Source organism: Chiloscyllium plagiosum, unplaced genomic scaffold, assembly GCF_037043375.1.
Source record: "Chiloscyllium plagiosum isolate Xiang-an unplaced genomic scaffold, Cpla_swu_hap1 HiC_scaffold_7, whole genome shotgun sequence".
NCBI classification, from domain to species: domain Eukaryota; kingdom Metazoa; phylum Chordata; class Chondrichthyes; order Orectolobiformes; family Hemiscylliidae; genus Chiloscyllium; species Chiloscyllium plagiosum.
In genome coordinates, this window is record NW_028270145.1 from 96,207,575 (window position 1) to 96,228,704 (window position 21,130).

General features: G+C 37.9%; 1 protein-coding gene across 1 annotated transcript in view; it reads left to right on the plus strand.

Annotated features, from left to right (window-relative positions):
- The window catches only part of clasp1a (cytoplasmic linker associated protein 1a), a 240,737-nt gene that overhangs the window by 115,128 nt on the left and 104,479 nt on the right, over positions 1–21,130 (plus strand). The window contains exons 16-21 of the mRNA XM_087989318.1: positions 1,077–1,253; positions 2,932–2,955; positions 3,940–3,960; positions 12,047–12,154; positions 12,780–12,806; positions 13,417–13,584. Of these exons, the coding sequence (XP_087845444.1) occupies positions 1,077–1,253; positions 2,932–2,955; positions 3,940–3,960; positions 12,047–12,154; positions 12,780–12,806; positions 13,417–13,584 (525 nt within the window). The remainder of the gene's footprint in view (positions 1–1,076; positions 1,254–2,931; positions 2,956–3,939; positions 3,961–12,046; positions 12,155–12,779; positions 12,807–13,416; positions 13,585–21,130) is intronic.

Genomic DNA, 21,130 nt, shown 5'->3' on the forward strand with positions numbered 1-21,130 from the left:
CAATAAGGTTTGTGAGGCACGACCTGCCCTTCACAAATCCATGCTGACTATCCTTGATCACATTATTCCTATCCAGATGTTCATAAATCCTATCCCTTACAATTCTCTCTAAGACTTTGCCCACAACAGAAGTGAGACTCACCGGCTTATAGTTACTAGGGTTATCCCTACTCCCCTTCTTGAACAAGGGAACCACATTTGCTATCCTCCAGTCTTCTGGCGCTATTCCTGTAGACAACGAGGACATAAAAATCAAGGCCAATGGCTCTGCAATCTCCTCCCTTGCTTCCCAGAGAATCCTCGGATAAATGCCATCAGGCCCAGGGGACTTATCTATTTTCACCCTTTCCAGAATTTCCAAATTCGGAGATGCCAGTGTTGGATTGGGGTGTACAAAGTTAAAAATCACACAACACCAGGTTATAGTCCAACAGGTTTAATTGGAAGCACATTAGCTTTCGGAGCGACGCTCCTTCATCAGGTGACAATCACCTGATGAAGGAGCGTCGCTCCGAAAGCTAGTGTGCTTCCAATTAAACCTGTTGGACTATAACCTGGTGTTGTGTGATTTTTAACAGAATTTCCAACACCTCTTCCCTACATACCTCAAAGCCGTCCATTCTAATTAATTGTGACTCAGTATTCACATCGGCAACAATGTCCTGTTCCTGAGTGAATACTGACGAAAAGTATTCATTCAGTGTCTCCCCAATCTCCTCAGCCTCCACACGCAACTTCCCACTACTATCCTTGACTGGACCTATTCCTACCCTAGTCGCTCTTTTATTCCTGACATGCCTATAGAAAGCCTTTAGGTTTTCCCTAATCCTACCAACTAAGGACTTTTCCAAGCCACGCATCCTAAGTCGTGCCTCACCACATCATAATTTCCGTGCCCCCAGCTATAACTCTTGCCCTGCAGTGCAAGGCAGATTGAAATGGTCAATGGCTTAGATTTCATTTTTATGCCTATTTTTAGAGGAAAAAATTACTGTTTTTGTTACTTGCGTGAAATGTGTGTTTGAGATTAATATCAAATGTTTCATGCCTTGTTTCCTCCATTTCTGGTGCAAAAGCTTCAACAGTCAATGTGAAGCCTGTGTCTAACACTGGATCCCTGCAACGTTCTCGCAGTGATATTGATGTGAATGCAGCTGCTAATGCTAAGTCGCGCTTGACTGCCACTCCAAGTAATACACCTGGACACTTCAGCTCAGCAGCAGCTCTACCTCCAGGGTCCTACGCTTCACTAGGTAAGAAGCACAGTGACATCTTTTTTGTTGAACTGCTTATGTACCACAGTCCTCAAATAGGACCATTGTTGTAGGTTGCCTAGGATTTCAAGCGCAACGAAAGGGATGTTCTATACCGAATTTGAAAACTGTGTTCATGATCTAAGTTAGAAATGTTGACACCCCTTTGGGGAGTTTTAGTATAGGATCAGTTGCTGAATTAGGTGACCAGAGACAAGTGAAACCTCACAGCTACTTGTTATTTTTGCATTGTCCTTGACCAGAACAAGCTGACCTATCTATCAACTTTGAAATATAAGTATCTATTGGGTTGTGTCAGAAGAAATGTCTAGCATTGTATGCTGTATGTGTTTGAGACTTGTAGACGCTTGAGCTATCTGAACCAATGTAGGTGCTAATGTACAAAAAAAGGCTGATGGAGTTTTAGGAATTTGCTACTCACAATCATTTTGAGCAACCTTAACTCAAAGATGATATGACAATGTGGAAGCCATGAAATGGAAGGACAATTATAAAACTACATCCAGATTGTATTCTGATATTTTAAAAAAATTGTGGGTAACAGAATGTAACAAAATTAATTAAAATTCAAACGCTATATCTGGATAGAGTTGGATCTTTATTGAAACTAAGAGCCAAAATAGGCCATTTGGCCTTATAAGCCTGCTCTGCTATTCAATATAATTATGGCTGATCTGCTACTCTTCTTGTCATTTCCAATTATCTCCATATTCCTTGATTCCCTTAGCAATTGCAATTTTTTGATTTCTCTCTTAAATATATGCAATTCTTGTTCATAATCTTCTAGGTTAGAGAATTCTGAACATTCTCAATCCCCTAGTAAATAAACGTTTCTATGTCATCATAAATGGCCAACTTTTTTTTTCTTAGACTATGACCCTGTGTTCCAGATTTCCCAGCCAGGGATATCCCCTCAGAATCCACACTGACAACCTCTTAAGAATTTTATATGTTTCAATGAGATCTTCTCTCATTTTTCTTTGACTACTTGATCGGTCCTCATAGAACACACTCTCAACCAAAATCAGTCCGGAAACCTAAGTTGTGCTCCCTCTGAAATAAATGGTAAGAAAATCCAAACTATGCATGTTGCTCCAGGTGCACTCTCAGAAAAGTCTTGTACAATTGCAGTAAGATTCTTACTTTTGTTTTTACTTAAATCCCTTTGTAATAAAGTCTAAAAAGGGTGTTCTCCAAATAATGTAATGCAGTGTTGGATCACTATCTATTGGAAGAGAGTTTTCAAAATTTCTGAGAAATAACAAGAATTTGACAGCCTACAATATTTAATACTAAAACTGGCCAATTTTTAAAGAAAAACTCACTTGAAAGTTATTTTTGTTACGAAAGACTTGGATCTCTTTTAACATTTTATTTTTAATGAAGTTAAGTATATAATTTAGCATAACTGTGTAATAATATTATTATATTACTATATAGGATGCAGATTTTATTTCACCTTTATTATCTGATTTAGGTTCCTTTTTATTTTTATGCCCATATTTTATGCTTTTAATGGCTGCTCCATGGATTTGTAAACGTCTCTACATTTACAGGTCCACATGATTCTCTTGTTTACTGTAGGTTAAAATAATGAGCCCATCTTTGCTAACCATACTAACATTTCCCTGTCCTCCCTATCTTCTTTTGCTGAAAGATGGCACATCCACTAAAGCTGAGGGTAAGCAGCTTGTTTTCTGTTACCAGCTGTCTGTCCCATCTTGTGTATTCTGGCTGGTATCTGTGACAACACTGTTCTTCCAGTGGTTTCCATCTGTGACCATAATTGGTACCTCGCATGAAGTGTTGCATGGTGATGCAGTGTGTGTATATATATATTTATATATGTACACATGTATGTATGTATATAAATAAATATATATTTCCTCAGCTAAACTTCACATAGCTGTATTGATCCATGTACCTTATATCTACAGTCTGGGTTCTTTGAGTTCATATTATAATGTTTGGACTCTGCAAAGAAATATATTGTTTTGAGTAATAAGTGATGGCAGAATAGTTTTTCTGAGATAAAAGATCCCATCTTCTGAATGCACTAGATTGAAGTTCTCTTCAACCTGCAGAGTAACAGTTTTTGATGAGAGTACATAAGTAAATTAGCAAAGGATAAGATGCTCCTGGACTCTTCCCTGCATCAAAGCTAACGCTGATCTTTTAGGTTTACTGACAGCATCATTTAAAAGTCAAGGCATAATTAACAAGTCTGTACATTCTCAATGCAACAATGGAAAATAGTAAAATCTGTGTCACATGAAAATTTAGATGTCTAGGTGTTTCTGCTATTTGTAGGTCTCATCAGACAGACTTAATTGCATATATTCTAAGTTGAGTAATCACAGAAAATATTCCTTTGAAAGAGCTATTCTTTTAGCCTATTTTTTGAATAAGTACGTAGGATGAATTAGATGAAAACAGCAAACAAAATGTCTGTTATGCAAAAAGCTGTGGTATTTGTTCAAGAAATCAGATTTTAGATAAAGTTGGTAAGTTTTTAAGACCAGATTTTTAATAGTTTATGTTGAGTTATTTCATTGTTTGCTTTGTTTGTTGTATTGTGTTTCTTCTGTACTGTTCAATTTTGCAATAGTGACTTATTTTCCAACGTGACAGAACTGACACCTTCATTTGTTTACTTCATCTTAAGGGTTTTCTACAAAGAAGGATGGTAAGACGAGTTGTGCAGGCTGTGTGCTTTTGTTGTGAGTTTAGGCTGTGGGAAAGGGCATCCCATTCTATGTGCTGAACTTGTGTATTTGGGCCTATGTCCATCTGTGAGAGATTGAGAACAAATTTCCATTACTTGTGACATAATCTACAGCAAAATTAATTTTTGACACTGTGGCTGTGTATTATATGCAAAGACAAATAGGCAGTGTGACTAGTAATGTAAGTTTGTGCTGCTCACGTGTAACAATTTGTAGTTGGCCTCGTTATGCTCAAGCTTCAGTTCTGTGTGGTATTTGGCAATTTGCTCAGTGCATGTAGTTACAACATGTTTGTCAGTAAAAGCTTCAAATTGGAAAACAGCTAAAGTGGACCTCTAATACAATTATTATTCTCTAGTTAAGTCATTCTGTAACATGGAGTAGCTCTTTGCTTTCTACTGTTTATGTATTTATTGTTTTGCTCATTCAATATAGCATTAGTGTTACATGTAACTAACTTCTGTGCTGCATCTGCACAATATGACTACGTACAGTGATAATGATTCTGAATTGAATTCTGTATTGTTAGACATATTTACAGGATCTCCAAATGGATAAACCATAGCAATATTTATCATTTATTTTGGAAAAATAACTTTGAAGCTGCAGCTGAGAGATCTTCAGGCACGTAGATGGAAACACAATAGATCTTTGTGGTGTTCTTAAATTCTAAAGATAAAGTTATAAGCCAACAGATTTATAATGATGATTACAGCCTGTTTGTACATGTTGGAGCTTATATTGACGAAGCTGCATCTTGACTCCAACATCACAAGTACATTCCATTGTACTGTTGTAATATTTCCATTTCTAAACCAGCCTTTGTTTCCTTTCTCTTTTGCCTCAGTTAGTTTTCCTAAATATGCTGGAATAATTTGAACTGTGTAGACCACTGGTACTTCAGTGAAATGTCTATAGGTGGGATCCTAGTCAGAGGACATTACTGCTGATTTTTGTTTTCTCTCAATTTCTTCATCTGCATACTCAACTGCGAAAGTCTCACTCAGGGCTAACTGGCATTGGGCACAAGGCTGATTTGTCTATTCCACCAGCCTCTTCTGAATTGGTATCTGGAGCGTCGAATACTGTAACACGAGTATTTGTTTTTTCACACTTTGAATCTTTTGACTCAACCATCCATTGATGTGAAATTTGCAAGTTTAGTACTGTCCTAATGACTATGAACTAAAGCAATGATTGACATGACTTCGTTTGACATGAATTGTTTCCTTAATGAAATGTCATCAATTTTCCTAATTTATGTATTCAGAAACAAAAGTAAACAAGAAAGGTTGACTTGTCAAACATGAACTTTCCACTGAAAATTTCAGACTTACTCATTCCGACAGGAATTGCAGCCCAAGGCCAGGATCAGTCATTGACTCTGCTAAAGCGCTCATTCCGATACCAAGAATTGAGTTTTCTTTTTCTGCCTTTTGCAGGTGATCATGTTTTTGTAGCTGGATGGATAATAGATTTTTCCATTGATTTGTTGGGATGGGTCTTTTTTCCCTTCTTTTTGTATATTTGGAATGCTAGTGAAGCATTGCCAATAAGTATTTTCCCCCATTAACAACTTCCAAAATAGAGTAATTTGCAAGTCCAGATAATTTGCAACAAATCTTTTTGTAACTGTCTGTGGCAGTTCCTCTTGTCAGTTTATTTTTGATTCAAGTCGACTTCATTTTGCATTAATTCTCCTGATTGCAATTGATTTTCTTTTTATTCCTTGTGCTTTATTAAAATTCTTGGTCATTTATGCCTCACTCTGTCCAAGCACCCTATGATCTGTATGTTCTTGCTTACTATGATCTGCCTGTATTGCTCCCAACAAAGCTTTTCACTGTACCTAGGTACATGTGACAATAAATCAAGTCAAATCACTTCAGTGTTTTTCAGCTTATTACAGTTTGAATACATAGTGACCACATTGTGAGAAAAAATGATTTTCACGTTTGTAGCAAACTTAAGAGTTGGGACAAAAAAAAGTAGGAAACAATTAGCGTAAACCAGTGAGAAGGGGAAACCAAGAACAAATTATAATGAATTGGATTTATGGAGAGTTGTTTGTAAAGAGTGTGAAGAAAACCCTTTTTTCTAATTAGGTGGTTCACAAAACCATGTTGAACAGGACTCTGTGATGTACTGTACGTTTTTCTGTGACAAGTGGATTCTTGTTTGCTTCTCCTCCATAATTCCAGCTTCCTGTTGTCAGCAGAGCAGTTGATTTTGCAACTGAGTTGTGAAAATTGCATTTTAGTGATCTTTGTTCTTGAAAAGCTATTACTTGAAATAGCTTTATTTTGAGTAAATTGTCAGAAGTAAGACGTTATGGGAAATTTCTCCTAATCATGATAGGTGGTATAGTGGGTAGTGAAGAAGATTATCTCAGAGTACAACAGGACCTTAATCAGATGGTTCAATGGGAGTTTAATTTAGATAAATGTGAGGTGTTGCCTTTTGGTAAGGCAAACCAGGGCATGACCCTCAACCTCCTACGCTCCAGTGAAAAAAAGACCCAGTCTTTCTTTCTAACTCAAACCTTCCATATTGGTAACATCCTGGTAAATCTCTTCTGAACCCTCTCGAGCTTGATAATATCCTTCCTATAATTGGACAACCAGAACTGGACAAAGTATTCCAGAAGTGGCCTCACCAATATCCTATACAACCTCAGTCTGAACTCCGATACTCAAAGGATTGAGCAACGAAGGATAGCATGCCAAACACCATTTTAACCACTCTGTCTATGTGTGGCGCAAACTTTAAAGAACTATGTCCTTGAGCCCCCAGGTCCCTCTGTTGTACAACACTACCCAAGGCCCTGCCATTAATTGTGTAAACCCTACCCTTGTTTGTTGTACCAAATTCAATACCTCTCATTTATCTAGATTGAACTCCATCTGCCATTTTTCACCCCATTGACCCATTTGATCAAAATCCTTTTGTAATCTTGGAAAACCTGCACTGTCCATTATGCTATAAATTTTGAGGTCACAAACTTACTAACCACACCTTCTATGTTCTCAACCAAATCATTTATATAAATGAGAAACAAAAGAGGACCCAGAATCCATCCCTGTGGAACACCTCTGGTCAAAAGGCCTCCAGTCTGAAAAGCAACACTCCATCTTCACTCTGTCTCCTGTCATTAAGCCATTTACGTATCCAAATCGCAAGTTCACCCTGAATCCTATGTGACTTAACTTTACTAATTAGTCTACTGGGCAGAACCTTGTTAAAAGCTTTACAAAAAGCCAGATAAACAATGTCTACTGCTCTGCTCTCATTGACCTTTTTGTTAAGTTCCTCAAAAACCTCATTCAAGTTTGTGAGACACTATTTTCCTCACACAAAAGCATTCTGACTATCCTTAATCAATTTTTGCCTCTCTAAATCTCCATAAATCCTATCTTTTATAATTACCTCCAATAATTTATCCACAACCAAAGTCAAACCTATAGTTCCCAGATTTCTCCTTATAACTTTCTTAAACAAATGAACAACATTAGCCATCCTTCGGTCGTCAGGCATCTCACCCATAGTTATAGCTGATGCAAATTTTTCTGCAAGGGGTCTCATAATTTCCTCCCTTACTTCGCTCAACATTTTGGGATACATGAGGTCAGGTCCCGGAGATTTATCCACCTTTATATCCTCTAAGACATACTGAACTTGCTCTTCTGTAATGTGAACTGTTTTTAAAACATCAAAGTTTATTTTTCTCCATTCTCTGGAGTCAATTTCTTTCTTCGCAGTTAAAACTGACACAAAATATTAGTTTCAAAACTCTCCCATCTTCTTGGGTTCAACACAAAGGTGACCTCCTTGATCTTTAAGAGGCCCTAATCTCTCTCTAGTTACCATCTTGTGATCATTCTCAAGGTCCCCAAGACCTCTGGGAGCAGTACATAGTTCCTTGAAAGTGGCTTCTCACATAGATAGGGTGATGAAGATGATGTTTGGCACACTTGCCTTCATTGGTCATAATGTTGGATATAGGAGTTGGGAAGTCATATTGAGGCTATACAGGACATTGGTGAGGCCACTTTTAGAATATTGGATACAATTTTGGTTGCCTTTCTCTCAGAAGGATGTTGTTAAACTTGAGAGGGTGTAGAAAAAAATTAGAATGATATTGCCAGAATTGGAGGGTTTGAGCCATAGGGAGGGTTGAATAGGATGGGGCTTTTTCCCCTGGAGCATCACAGACTGAGGTGTGACCTTATAGAAGTTTAGCAATTCTTGAGGAGCATGGATAGGGTGAATACCCACAGTCTTTTCCCTAGATTGGGAGAGTCCAAAACTGAAGGATATATATGTAAGGTGAGACGGGAAAGATTTGAAAAGGAGCTGAGGGGTCACTTTTTCACGCAGAGGTTAATGCATGTATGGATTGAGCTGCCAGAGAAAGTGGTAGAAGCTGGTAAAATTACAACATTTAAAAGGCATCTGGATGTGTATATGATTGGAAGAGTTCAGCGGAATATGAGTTAAATGCTGGCAAATGAGAATGGGTCAGATTGGGATGTCTGGTCGGCACAGACAGTTGAGACCAATTGTTTCCGTGCTGTCTGACTCTGACTCTGTAACATCTCGGCCTTTTCTGTGTACACATCTCAAGGTTGCAAAGGTTTTGGAATAATGCTGAAAATGGATGGTGGTGTCAAATCCTGTCCTCATGTGATAGTAGGGTAATTGTAAATTTGAGGTGCTTGGGAACATAATAGATCTTGTGCCTCTTAGTTGAACATGCCTTATCCAACCTCCGTACTAAAATGTAAAATATCAACAATGTGACATTTCCATCTTCCAAAGCTGTTCCCCTTGTTATTCCTTTATGCCAGTTAGCGCAGTGTTATGGGCAGTTTTCTTGTTTTCACACTTAAAATTGATGTCCTCGAGGAACCCTAATGACTCACCAAATTAACTTAAGATTCTTAAAACTCAGAGCAACTTCTACTCTCTCAATCTGAGTTCTCCATAAAAATCAGGTCACAGGAATGTCGGTATAGAATTCTGATTAATCATTTTGTCAACACATTAAATTGCCAGTTGAATTTTTGCTTCCTAATATTTTATGCAACAATTCTATTGCAGTCAGTTCCAACTGAAATGTATTGTTCAGTATTTTAAAGATATAATTTAGAATGCTGCCATGTTTTTGCTACACTGTTTATGACAATTATTGAAGTAATATAGTGCACAGAGGAGCACAGTGAGGATAATAATATAATGGGATCTCTTGAAAAACAATGCTAATACTTGCGTTATTCACTTGAGTAAAGTACAGTTTTGAGGACATGGGATTAATGTTCTCAATTATTTTTTAAATGATTTCATGTATTAGAATTTGATGTGGTATTTGAATTTGCTTGGGTAGTAGGACACAAGACTATACCCATGAAATGCTGAGGGAAGATGTGGATTAAATTTTATGATTTTTTTTGTCAAGATACTTGCTGTGTGGGACAGGTTGCTGGTGCGTGTGATTGGAATAGATATCTAGTTACGTTTTTCCTTAAAATGAAATAGACATGTTTCTGACCGAGGTAATTGTTGGATAATGTATGTTTGCCCACTGATATCATGCAGTGAGACTGTCACCTGAAGCTTACTTGCCTTGCACTTCAGATTTGTAAAAGAATTTCCCATTGATTTTCTTGAAGTTGGTTGCATTTTTTCCCCTGCAAGGTCCTGTTGTTGTGGTCCTAATAGTGGTGAACATAGATCACTACTATTTAGGACTACAGTAGAACAACAGCTTATGGGGAGTCAAGTTGTATCCTCACTCTGAAAGCCATGCAGCTTATTCCACTATGTGTAAGCATGTAAACTAGTTGCCCTGTTTTTACTGAATTATCGAGGGTGGTTCTTACAAGGCCTGAGTACAGTTTATTAAATCGGAAGGAAGTTGAAACACTCCTGCACCCCTGGCTTTGTTGACCCTGCAGACTGGAAGAGAAGAGCAGACCAAGTTTGGAGGAAGAGATGAGCCAGGCGTTTAGAAGTAGGAGGAGGTAGATGGAAAAAGTAAAATATTGGTGAACAATGGCTATATAGCTAGATAAAAAAAATGAATTGATTAAAATGTTGAATTGATACATTCAAAATGAATAGAAACACCAATAAAAAAAAACTTTAAAATGTTGATGCTTTGTTCAACTGAATCGACAGTGGGTCTTTAGCTTGAAGTGCCAAAGAGCAAGTGGATTCATTGGAATTGCAGTTTTACTTGTTCTTTATTTGTTTATGGGTCATGGATTTCTTTGGCTAGGATGCTATTTATTGCCCTTGAGAAGATAATAATGAGTTGCTTTCTTGAACTGCAAGTAATTTAATGCAAGTACACTCTGATGTTCGGGAGGGCAGCTTCACGATTTTGATCCGTGACACAGAAGGAACAGTAATATATTTCCAAGACAGGTGTTGAGTGGCTTGGAGGGGAATTTGCATTAGTGATGTTCCCAAGCGTATATAGCTCTTATCCTTCTAAATAGTAGTGACTGTGGACTTACAAAGTGCTGTCTAAGGGGTTGGGTGAATTGATGATACCACACTGCAACTGGGTGAGCAAGTTCTTACTGCAGCCTATGATAACATTCTGAAAGTAATGTAAAATGCAGTCAATAACATATGCCTCCCCTTAATCACTAATCCCATATCTGGATCATTGCTCCATCTAGTGGACAAGATGATTGATGGAATTGACCAGTGTCTTTTCATCCATTTGTGTGGTTAGCAGCATTGCAAGGATATATATTTTTTCAGTGAAGTTAAATTAGTTCTGAAATTATTGAATAAAAATATTTTGTGGAAATATAATTCTTCTTTCATGATTGAGTAAAAAATAAGTTAGTTCAAGAAAATACCTCAAAAAAAAAGGAGCAGCTGTTACAGCCAGAAATTTTTCCCGTCCTCCATCTTGGATTACCCAGAATCCTATCGGAAAGAGGTTGTGAAACTTTAAAAGGGTTCAGAAAATATTTACAAGGATGTTGCCAGGGTTGGAGGATTTGAGCTATAGGGAGAGGTTAAATAGGCCAGGGCTGTTTTCCCTGGAGTGTCGGAGGTTGAGGGGTGACCTTATAGAGGTTTATAAAATCATGAGGAGCACGGATAGGATAAATAGATAGTCTTTTCCCTGGGGTTGGGGAGTCCAGAGCTAGAGGGCATAGGTTTAGGGTGAGAGGGGAAAGATATAAAAGGGACCTAAGGGGCAACTTTTTCATTGAGGGTGGTGCGTATATGGAATGAGCTGTCAGAGGAAGTGATGGAGGCTGGCACAACTGCAACATTTAAAAGGCATCTGGATGGCTATGTGAAGAGGAAGCGTTTAGAGGGATACGGACCAAGTGCTGGCAAATGGAACTAGATTAGGTTGGGATATCTGGTTGGCATGGATGAGTTGGACTGAGAGGTCTGTTTGTGTACTGTATATGTCTATGACTCTAACTTGGAATTAAGTAGAATGAAATCTGTTCATATTTGATTGGCAATAGGTATGACATTGGCTAATGGAATAGTTCATTGTATTTAAAAATTAAAACATTGATTTTTTTGTTCACACTTGTACTGTTGCTGCTCTATCCTACAGGTGTATTTTTTGTTTCATAGTGTATTTTTTGTCAATTTGAATTGCTTTGGAAGTCTGATTTCATCTATATTCGATTTCAGCTGTGTAGACACATTCACTTCAATCGTGGTGTAAAACTGCGCATTTCAGACTGGCAAAATAGCAATTTACACCAACTGTTTTTTGTTACCTCCTTGAGGTTAGCCGTATTGATGTTTGATGACGATATAAAGGCTTGGGCAACCAAGTGTGTGTCTCAATGTTGGTAATCAGATAGTTATTTTTTAAAGGAAGATCCAGAATTGCTTGAAATACAATTTATATTGTATCCCCAGTAGTACTGACTGTGAACCAATTCCATTTGTTGAAGTGAGCAAGGGGTATATATTTGGTAAGAATATTATCTGATAACTATTAGCAGTTTTTAAGTTTCTAGTTCTCTGACTGAGTCTGCTTGTGTACATGTGCAGGTCGAGTGCGCTCTAGACGTCAGAGTGCTGGGAGTACCACCAGTGTAGCCAGTACGCCCTCTGATACCAGAGGCCGAAGCCGAGCTAAAGTAGTGTCTCAGTCCCAACGTAAGTGAAACAAATAAATACTTCCTAGTAAATTTTACGGATTGTAATGTTTGAACTCTAGGGATTTTAGACTGTTGTTTTTGTTTGTTCTATTATATTCTCACCAACCTATTACACATTGTGATTTCTCTTTTAATCTGCATTTATTTTAACATTTACTCCTGTGCAGTGGCAATTGATTTCACAAAATAATTATTTCCTTGCGCTTAAGTACACTTTTTGCCACACGGAGAACCTGATTGTTATGCCACCTTTATAGGTAACCTGAGTCTATAAGCAGGGTCCAGTAGCTACCTTGCTGATTTTTGTTTTATTTGAGAAACTATTTATTTTACTTTGATCCCTCCCTTTTTATTTTAATATGCACAAATTAGCAATTTAATAGTTTAAGTGGTGCAATCTTGCTTCATTACTATTGTGCATCAGTATTTATGTATGTAAAATTGACGAAAGTATTTAATACTGCAATTAACATTGGAACAAGGCTAAAATGTATCTCTGATCTGTAAGATGTTTGAAAAGCTTGACTAAATTGATGGCCATGACAATTCTAGTATTCTTGCATTTCATTAATCTTTCCATTCAACTTCTTGCACCTATCCCTTTTATCTGCTTCCATGCTCAGGATCCAGATCAGCTAATCCTGCAGGCGGTAAGGTTTCTCTTCACCTACAAGAGTAATTTAACGTGCTGAAAAAATACTTTCTTTTGCCATTATATCCTGGTCATATTAACATGTACAATACGTACTTGCTTAGAAACTGATTTTTTTTTTTCCTCTCCTGTGAACCACTTAACCTCTTGTCTCTTGAAATGTAATTCTGTGTCCCTTTCCATGAGATTTGGAACCATTAGTACTTGCCTGTTGGCCTTTTAAATGTGTGCAGTTACTGATTAAAGATTTAAGGCATTAAATTCAGAAATTTAATATTAATTATGAATTGATAGCTTTTCTTTTAGCTTCTATTAAAAAAAAATCATAATCCTGACCTTGGAGAACCGACAGACATTTCAGTTTTGAAGTTTGTGCTGTTAACATTTAATGTAGTGTTTTACAGGTTTCAAAGTGCAAGTTTTGCTCGCAATTATTTTAAAAAGCTTGTTCTCTTTAAGTTTGATTATAAAGTAATGAGCTCAGTGCCTTTTTAGCAGGTATTGATTTTTACCACCACTAATTTTATCCTGCACCATTGTCACTACCAACTTAATTTGACTTTTCTAGATATCTCAATTAAACTAGCTTTTTGTTGTTGTTTTTGCAGCTGGAAGTCGATCCAGTTCACCTGGAAAGCTTCTTGGTAGTACATATTCCGGCATGAGTAGTGGGCCGCAGAGAGTATCTGTTGCACCTCAAGCATCTGAGAAACGCAGCAAAATCCCTCGCAGCCAGGGATGCAGTAGGGAAGCCAGCCCCAACAGATTGGGCTTGGGTAAGACTTAATTATCCAGACCACAGATGCTTACTAATGTGCCTTCTAAACTGCATTTGTCGCTTAATTATGAATGGAAGGTGGATTTATAATGGAAAGGAATGAATATTACTGCTATAATTACACTCTCTCATTATTGTTGTCGTCCTTCTCAAATCAGTACTGACATAGGAAGTTAAAATAAAAGCATAAAAATAACAACTGAACACACAGTTTTAAAATAGATTCTGAATTATGTCTGTGTACCCAGATCTAATGATTTCCCACCCTGTAACCCTACTTCACCTGAAGAGTCTATTAGTTCTTGACGACTCATATGAAACACCACAAATTAACTACTGTTGGTGGGCAAGTATCCAACATGTACATGCAAATAACATTGTTCATAAGGAAAATGGGCAAAAAAATGTAGTTTTACTCTTGGACACTGGTAACAAGGTTTGTTCTGTAAAGTTGACCTTGTCTTCCCTACTTCCTTAATGTAATGGTTATACTTAATCAATACATTGCCCCAACACTGTACTTTTTATGACTCTTGAAGCACCTTTGTGAAGTGACACATTTATGTTTCTTATTTGTTTTTCTCCAGTGAGAGTTATGAAGTCTATCGGATTTAATGATATGCATTGAAGCTTTGTGGAATCCAATATTTCAGCTGATTTTGCAGTCATTGAAATATGTTGATATAGGGGGCGGCACGGTGGCACAGTGGTTAGCACTGCTGCCTCACAGCGCCAGAGACCCGGGTTCAATTCCCGTTTCAGGCGACTGACTGTGTGGAGTTTGCACATTCTCCCCGTGTCTGCATGGGTTTCCTCCGGGTGCTCCGGTTTCCTCCCACAGTCCAAAAATGTGCAGGTTAGGTGAATTGGCCATGCTAAATTGCCCGTAGTGTTAGGTGAAGGGATAAATGTAGGGGAATGGGTCTGGGTGGGTTGCGCTTCAGCAGGTCGGTGTGGACTTGTTGGGCCAAAGGGCCTGTTTCCACACTAAGTAATCTAATCTAATCATGTGCAAACCTTACAATGCCAGTATCTGATTTAAAATGATTAAAATGTAATGCAGCATTATGATAAGATTTTGTTTAGTGAGAGCTAATCCTTTTGAAGATTTAACTTCCAAGAAAAATCTATTCCTTCCCTTTAGTTCTCATCAGTGTAAAACAAAGGTCACCATAGTATATGTGTTTCATTTATTGATGCCTAATAAACCGATAAATATGAGCAATTTGACCCTCTTTTCAGTAATCAATAATCAATAACTTAGAAGTAAGAAAAGGTGTTTGTTCTATTAATTGGAATTAAAGAATGATTTGAAGTAGTTCTCACAAAGTTGTTGCATTTCCATAAGCTTATTTGATTTGCTATGTAAATGTCACATTTGGAAATGTAAAACTATGTCTAATCTTGAGATGTAACAAATCACTTAAAAATCAAAATTATTTTAACATCTGAGGCGGCACGGTGGCTCAGTGTTTAGCACTGCTGCCTCACAATGACAGGGACCTGGGTCTGATTCCAGACACTGGCGACTGTGTGGAGTTTGCACATTCTCCGTGTGTCTGCGCGGGTTTCCACTGGGTGCTCTGGTTTCCTGCCATTGTCCAAAGATGTGCAGATTAGGTGAATTTGGCCATGCTAAATTGACCATAGTGTTCAGGGATGTGTAGGTTAGGTGCATTAGTCAGGGGTAAGTATAGGATAATAGGGAAGTGGAATGCATCTGGGTGGGTTTCTCTTCGGAGGGTCAATGTGGCCTTGTTGGGCCGAGGGTCCTGTTTCCACACAGTACAGATTTTATGATCAAAGTGTTCTCTAACTTAGGGAAGAACATTGGTTTTAAGGGGGAAGAAAAGCTTGTTAGCGCTGATTTCAAATTTGAAGTTTTGATTCGGTAAAAATAATTAATTTTGAGCCTCAATGCCGCTTCATTCACTTTTTTCCCCTCATTCCCTTTCTCCCCCACCTTCTCTTTTCTTCCCTCCACATTGTCCCCCACCTTTTCTTTGCCCCAACTCCTCCCCCCCCACTCTGCCATCCCCCCTCCTCCGTCGCCCCTCATCTTCCTCACCGTCACCCTGTCCTCCCCCCTCCTCCCCCTCCTATCTTAAACCCCCTCCTATCTTAAACCCCCTCCTATCTTAAACCCCCTCCTATCTTAAACCCCCTCCTATCTTAAACCCCCTCCTATCTTAAACCCCCTCCTATCTTAAATCGAACCAGAGTTTGAAAAAGGGAGTTGTTCCTCTGGCATTATGGCATTCACAGCTCTCCTGCACCTTGCCAAAGCAGCCACTGTGATATAAAGATTGGCAATAAGATTCTAAAATTGGAAGCAGTTATTCAAATGAATTTGTGCACAAGGAAAACTTTTTTTTATCTATTGTTGCTGAAAATGATGGATTGGCACAGCACAATTATTGATCATTTGATATTGGCTGACCGAGTAGAGTATGAGTTTCGAATTTTGGACCTGTTTTATGCTTCTCCATGTCTCACTGAAATACTGATTAGTGCAGACTATTTCCAGGTTAGAATGAATGATTGATCACTCTTGGAAGAGCTATCCCATTTTGAGATTTTTTAAAAGTTTCTTTTCAATGGTGGTATGTTGGATAACTTCCTTTTGAATGCGAATGGTGAGTGCTACTTTGAATTTTCCGTACTCCTTATTGTCTACTTTGCTTTTTCAAAAACACCAACCAATTTGCCATCCACTGACACAAACAAGGACAATTTTTATCACTTTGTCCATTTTTATCCTGTCTCTAAGTGCTGTAGGATTAAGTGCCTTGCAGTTCAGAGGATGTAAGTTACCTTGTTGTCAGCCCATTTGCTACATGTTCGGCCATCCACCATTTGCTGAATGTTTGGTCTGAAGCCACTGATGACTACTACCACCTTTCTCACTCATTCTTGAGAAAACTATGCTTGGGTTTAGTTTGTTATTTCTCTTTTCCTACCCCTGCATGAAGGCAGCTGATCTGTTCATTTCCCATTGGTGCTATGCAGTTCTGATTGACTACCTTTGTATTCTGTTGCTACATGGTGCTGCTTTTGAGGTTTTGTAACTGAACTGACTTACCAATATCACTTTATTGTAAAAATTTTAAGACTACATTATAAATACAGCGAACTATTAAAAAAGCATGGTTACATTTCTGAGGTCTTCTACCAAAAGGGGCGGGGGAAGGATTGCTTCTCATTAAATTGAAGTCAAACTACCAATATTTCATTGTTTTCTTCTAACTGGTCCTCTTATACTGTTAAAAGAAATGGTTATTAGAGCTATGACTATTCTTGCTTGCGTTTAAAATCGTCTGAGGTTGGATATCAACAATATGAATGTTGTGGAACCTTTCACTTAAAACAATGTTGTAATGAGCTTCACATTTTTACCACTCTTCTCAACTCATGCTAGCACGGAGCAGCCGTATCCCTCGACCCAGTATGAGTCAGGGATGCAGCCGCGATACGAGCCGTGAGAGCAGTCGAGATACAAGCCCTGTTAGAGGCTTTGCTTCGCTTGGTGAGTACTGAAAGGCATAAAAGCCATTTTGGCTAGCCTTGCCTTGCCTTTTGACCTGTTGAGGTTACTGCTGGGAGGCAGTGGTCTTGCTCTCTTTTATTTGGGGGTATTTCTCTTTTTGGTTTCCTTTTTCTTTGTCCCTTTTCCCCTGTCACCTTGCATGCTGCTCCCTCTGCTGGTATGCAAGCTGGAAAAATTTTGCTTCCGCACAGTGTTTTGACATATTTGGACTTTATTGCTGTGTAGTTGAGTTAACATTTTTCGCTGTTTTTCAATACATCATGCTCCACGACTTCCATTTAAGGACAGTTATTGTACTTTGTTTAAAGGCTGTAATGTTTAATAGAAGTGGAACCTCTTGGATGAAAATGAACCTGTGCCTGCATAATGCTTCAGATATTAATTTCCAAAGAATAGCAAGTTTGCTTGCACATTTATCTGCTAGAATTGAATTATAATTTGGTTTCCACTGATGATATTCAATGCCTATATGTAAACAGTTTAATAAATCAGTTGGTGTAACATACTGAAAGTGTACAAATGACCAATTTTTTCAGTCATACCAAGGTTATCGCAACTTCACCATGGAGGGGAAAAGAACAAGTCATTTGCTTTACTGACTGGGTTCTGATTGAGAAGCCTTGCATTTAATATAGACCTGACAGATATTGATTGTATACGAGCAACAATTGAGAACAAAATGTAGCTTAATAAAAGGGATATGGTAACATTAGAACCATAGTGGTCTATTGTACTGTTCATTCGACACTTATTAAACATTAGACAAAAATTAGACACTTACGTTCTTTATACTTTTCATCGATCTGTGCACTTTATTGGCATCAATTGCATTGTTAAACCTAGTTTTTCCAAATATGTTGTAAATACCCCATTTTGTTATGAATTAGAAATTACAGGGGAAAGTAAAGTAGCAAAGTAAAACGTCATTTGGAAAGGAGAGCACTTCTTGCCAAGTTCTGAGGTATTTTTGAACACTCTTAGTAATTAAAAGCAGTGCTGAAGTAATTTCAAATAGAACAGATATTTATTTATAACTCAACTTTAAATAGGGAAGCTAATGCAAAGGAAAAAAGTGAATTGTACTTGAATTACATTTGAATAACTAGGGAAGAGACTGAAAGAGGTCTTGGAGTGTCAGAGATTTTACAAACTTATTGCAACCCATTCTGTCCACACGAATCATCAAAAATCTATCTATTCTTATCCCATTTTTCAGCACATGGCCCAAAGTGGGCATCTTAGTACTTGTAATGTCTATTACTGCACTTGATTCTTGTCATTGAGACACAAGGAAAATGTTCCATGTCCTTGAAACTGTGCAGAGTTGCACTATGATATCAATCCATCATGACCATAAGAGTCCATTATGAAAGACTAGAAAAGGTCAGATTCGTCATTCTCAACATGGTGAAATTAGAAATACTGCTTAAGAAAGGTATGTAAATTAGAACATAAAACCTAACTCTAGAACCATGTATAAAAGTAAACCATGACTAAGTTTAATCTACTCATGTCATGGACAGAGAGTGAAAATGGGTTCATTTTTAAAAACATGTTAAATAACTTAAAAAAACAAATTTGGCAAGTTTATTCATTCAGGATACGATTAATCAGGAGTTGATGAGCTGGTAGTCATGTCTGCAGGCTAGTAATTCAGAAGCTCAGGTCAGTGCTGTAGGGAATACATGTTAAAATCCCATCATGATAGTTGGTGGAATTTTAAAGCAATAAATGAAGAAATCTGGAATTAAAAGCTAGTTTGAGTTGATTGTCCTAATTTACTAACATGTGGATTAAGAGCTGGAGTAGGCCACTTCGTCCTTTGAGACAGTTCCACCACTGGAAAAAAAAACTATGGCTGATCTGATTACTCTACATTCCCACACACTGGTGAGAAAACCTTTCTTCATAAGACACCCGACCTGTTCTAGACATTTGTCTAGTTCGCTAATATCCTTCAAGCAAGGAAATCTGCTTTATCTGGTCTTTTGGCTTGAGATTCTATGATATTTCTTAAATGTCCTTATACAAATGCCAAATAAACCACAGTTTAACAGTAGCTGGGGAATGGCAACAAGTTTTGACTATTCCGGCAACAGCTACATCACATCAAAGAACAAATAAAACTATAACAATTTTCTGGTGAACCATGAAAGCCCATTCGAGAGGCATTTATCTTTGGCGATACTATAGGATTCTGGGAAGGGATGAGCTAAATAAAGAACAAAAACTTGTACTAATGTATTGCCATACTGTTAGTAAATCATCCAAAAATATTTCTGAAGTGCTCTAAGATTTTATGTCGATGGATCGAGAAAACAATCTCCCTTACTTGTCTTTGTAATTACTGTTACAACACAGAAAGCTAGATCAAATCAGCCTTTGTCACTTTACTTTGCAATAAAGTAAAACTCAAAGATCCCCAAAATTGACCCAATGGTTCCTCACCAGACTTCTTGAATAATCACTCCCAGACTCTTAAATAATCATGAAGGGCTGAAGGGTTTTTGCCTGGAACGTCGATTTTCCTGCTCTTCGGATGCTGCCTGGCCTGCTGTGCTTTTCCAGCACCACTCTAATCTTGACTCTTATATAATCAATTCTAGTTACCAGGTCTCTAGTTTAAACAAACGACTTTACAATTTAATAAGGATACCTTAGCAGAGCAAAATTGAACAACAAAGTAATCCAGTGTCTATGTTTTAAACTCAATAACCCTTTTTTCAGCTCTATGCACACACAAGACAGGCAAACAAAAAAAAAGTTAAGGGATAAATAAAAGAAAATAAAACTGGCCAGATTACTTAAGCGCTTTTTGTGATGCAATGCTCCACAGGCATAGATCATTGTTTCTCGGTTGATTTTCTGTACATGTCAACTAAGGCTACCTTTCCAGCTCACTGAAGGAAGCCATTAATACTTAGTTTCTAGTCTCTTAACTTCAAATATCTAGTAACAGGAGGTTAGGCAGAGATCTCAAATCTTCATGTCGCATCACCAACAACCAAATTCCTGCTCCCAGAAAACACAGTCCAAAACCCAATTCAAACTCTGGCCTCCCCCTGTCAGATTGACCTTCACCCCACAGGTTCTCTGTTATCTCCCTTTTGAAGCATAATATTTCTCCCAGAGTTACTGGAACCAATTCCCAGGTACTGACCTTGCTCATGGCAGCATTTGCTATCTGTTTAAACTTACTGCACTCCCCTGGTGTTGAAGCATCTGCAGAATCTTTTTGATCAAGAACCATCTGCAGTTAACTTCCTGACTTCTCAAACAAGCTACAGCTTGTTGTTGTATTTTATTTTAAATTCAAGCACTGCCCACAGTCCAAAGGTCATTTTCAGTTCTTCGTTCTCAGTTCACAGCTCCACATCAAAACTTAAAAAAAACCTAAAATCATGTGAAAAAAATCAGTGAGAGTCCTAGCATCACAAGCATATATTTGTAAAGATTAAACTTGTGGAATTTACTGGACAAAATATCTTAAATTATCTTATGTAGAGATCCATTATAAGGCCTATCATCATGTTGATATAACGCAGGGCAAGAGCCATAGCTGGGGGAAAGGCAATTATGATGCGATTAGGCAAGATTTAAGATGCACAGGATGGGGAAGGAAACTGTAGGGGATGGGTGCATTTGAAATATGGAGTTTTTTCAAGGAACAGCTACTGTGTAACCTTGATAAGTATGTACCTGTCGGGCAGGGTGGAAGTGATCAAGTGAGGTTTACTAAAGAAGTTGAATCTCTTGTCAGGAGGAAGAAGGCGGCTTATGTTAGGATGAGATGTGAAGACTCAATTAGGGCACCTGTGAGATACAAGTTAGCCAGGAAAGACCTAAAGAGCAAGCTAAGAAGAGCCAGGAAAGAACATGAGAAGTTGTTGTCAGATAGGATCATGGAAAACTAAGGGAATATCAGGAATAAAAGAATAATAGTGAAAGATTAGGGCCAATCAAGGATAATAGTGAGAAATTGGACGTGGAGTCAAAG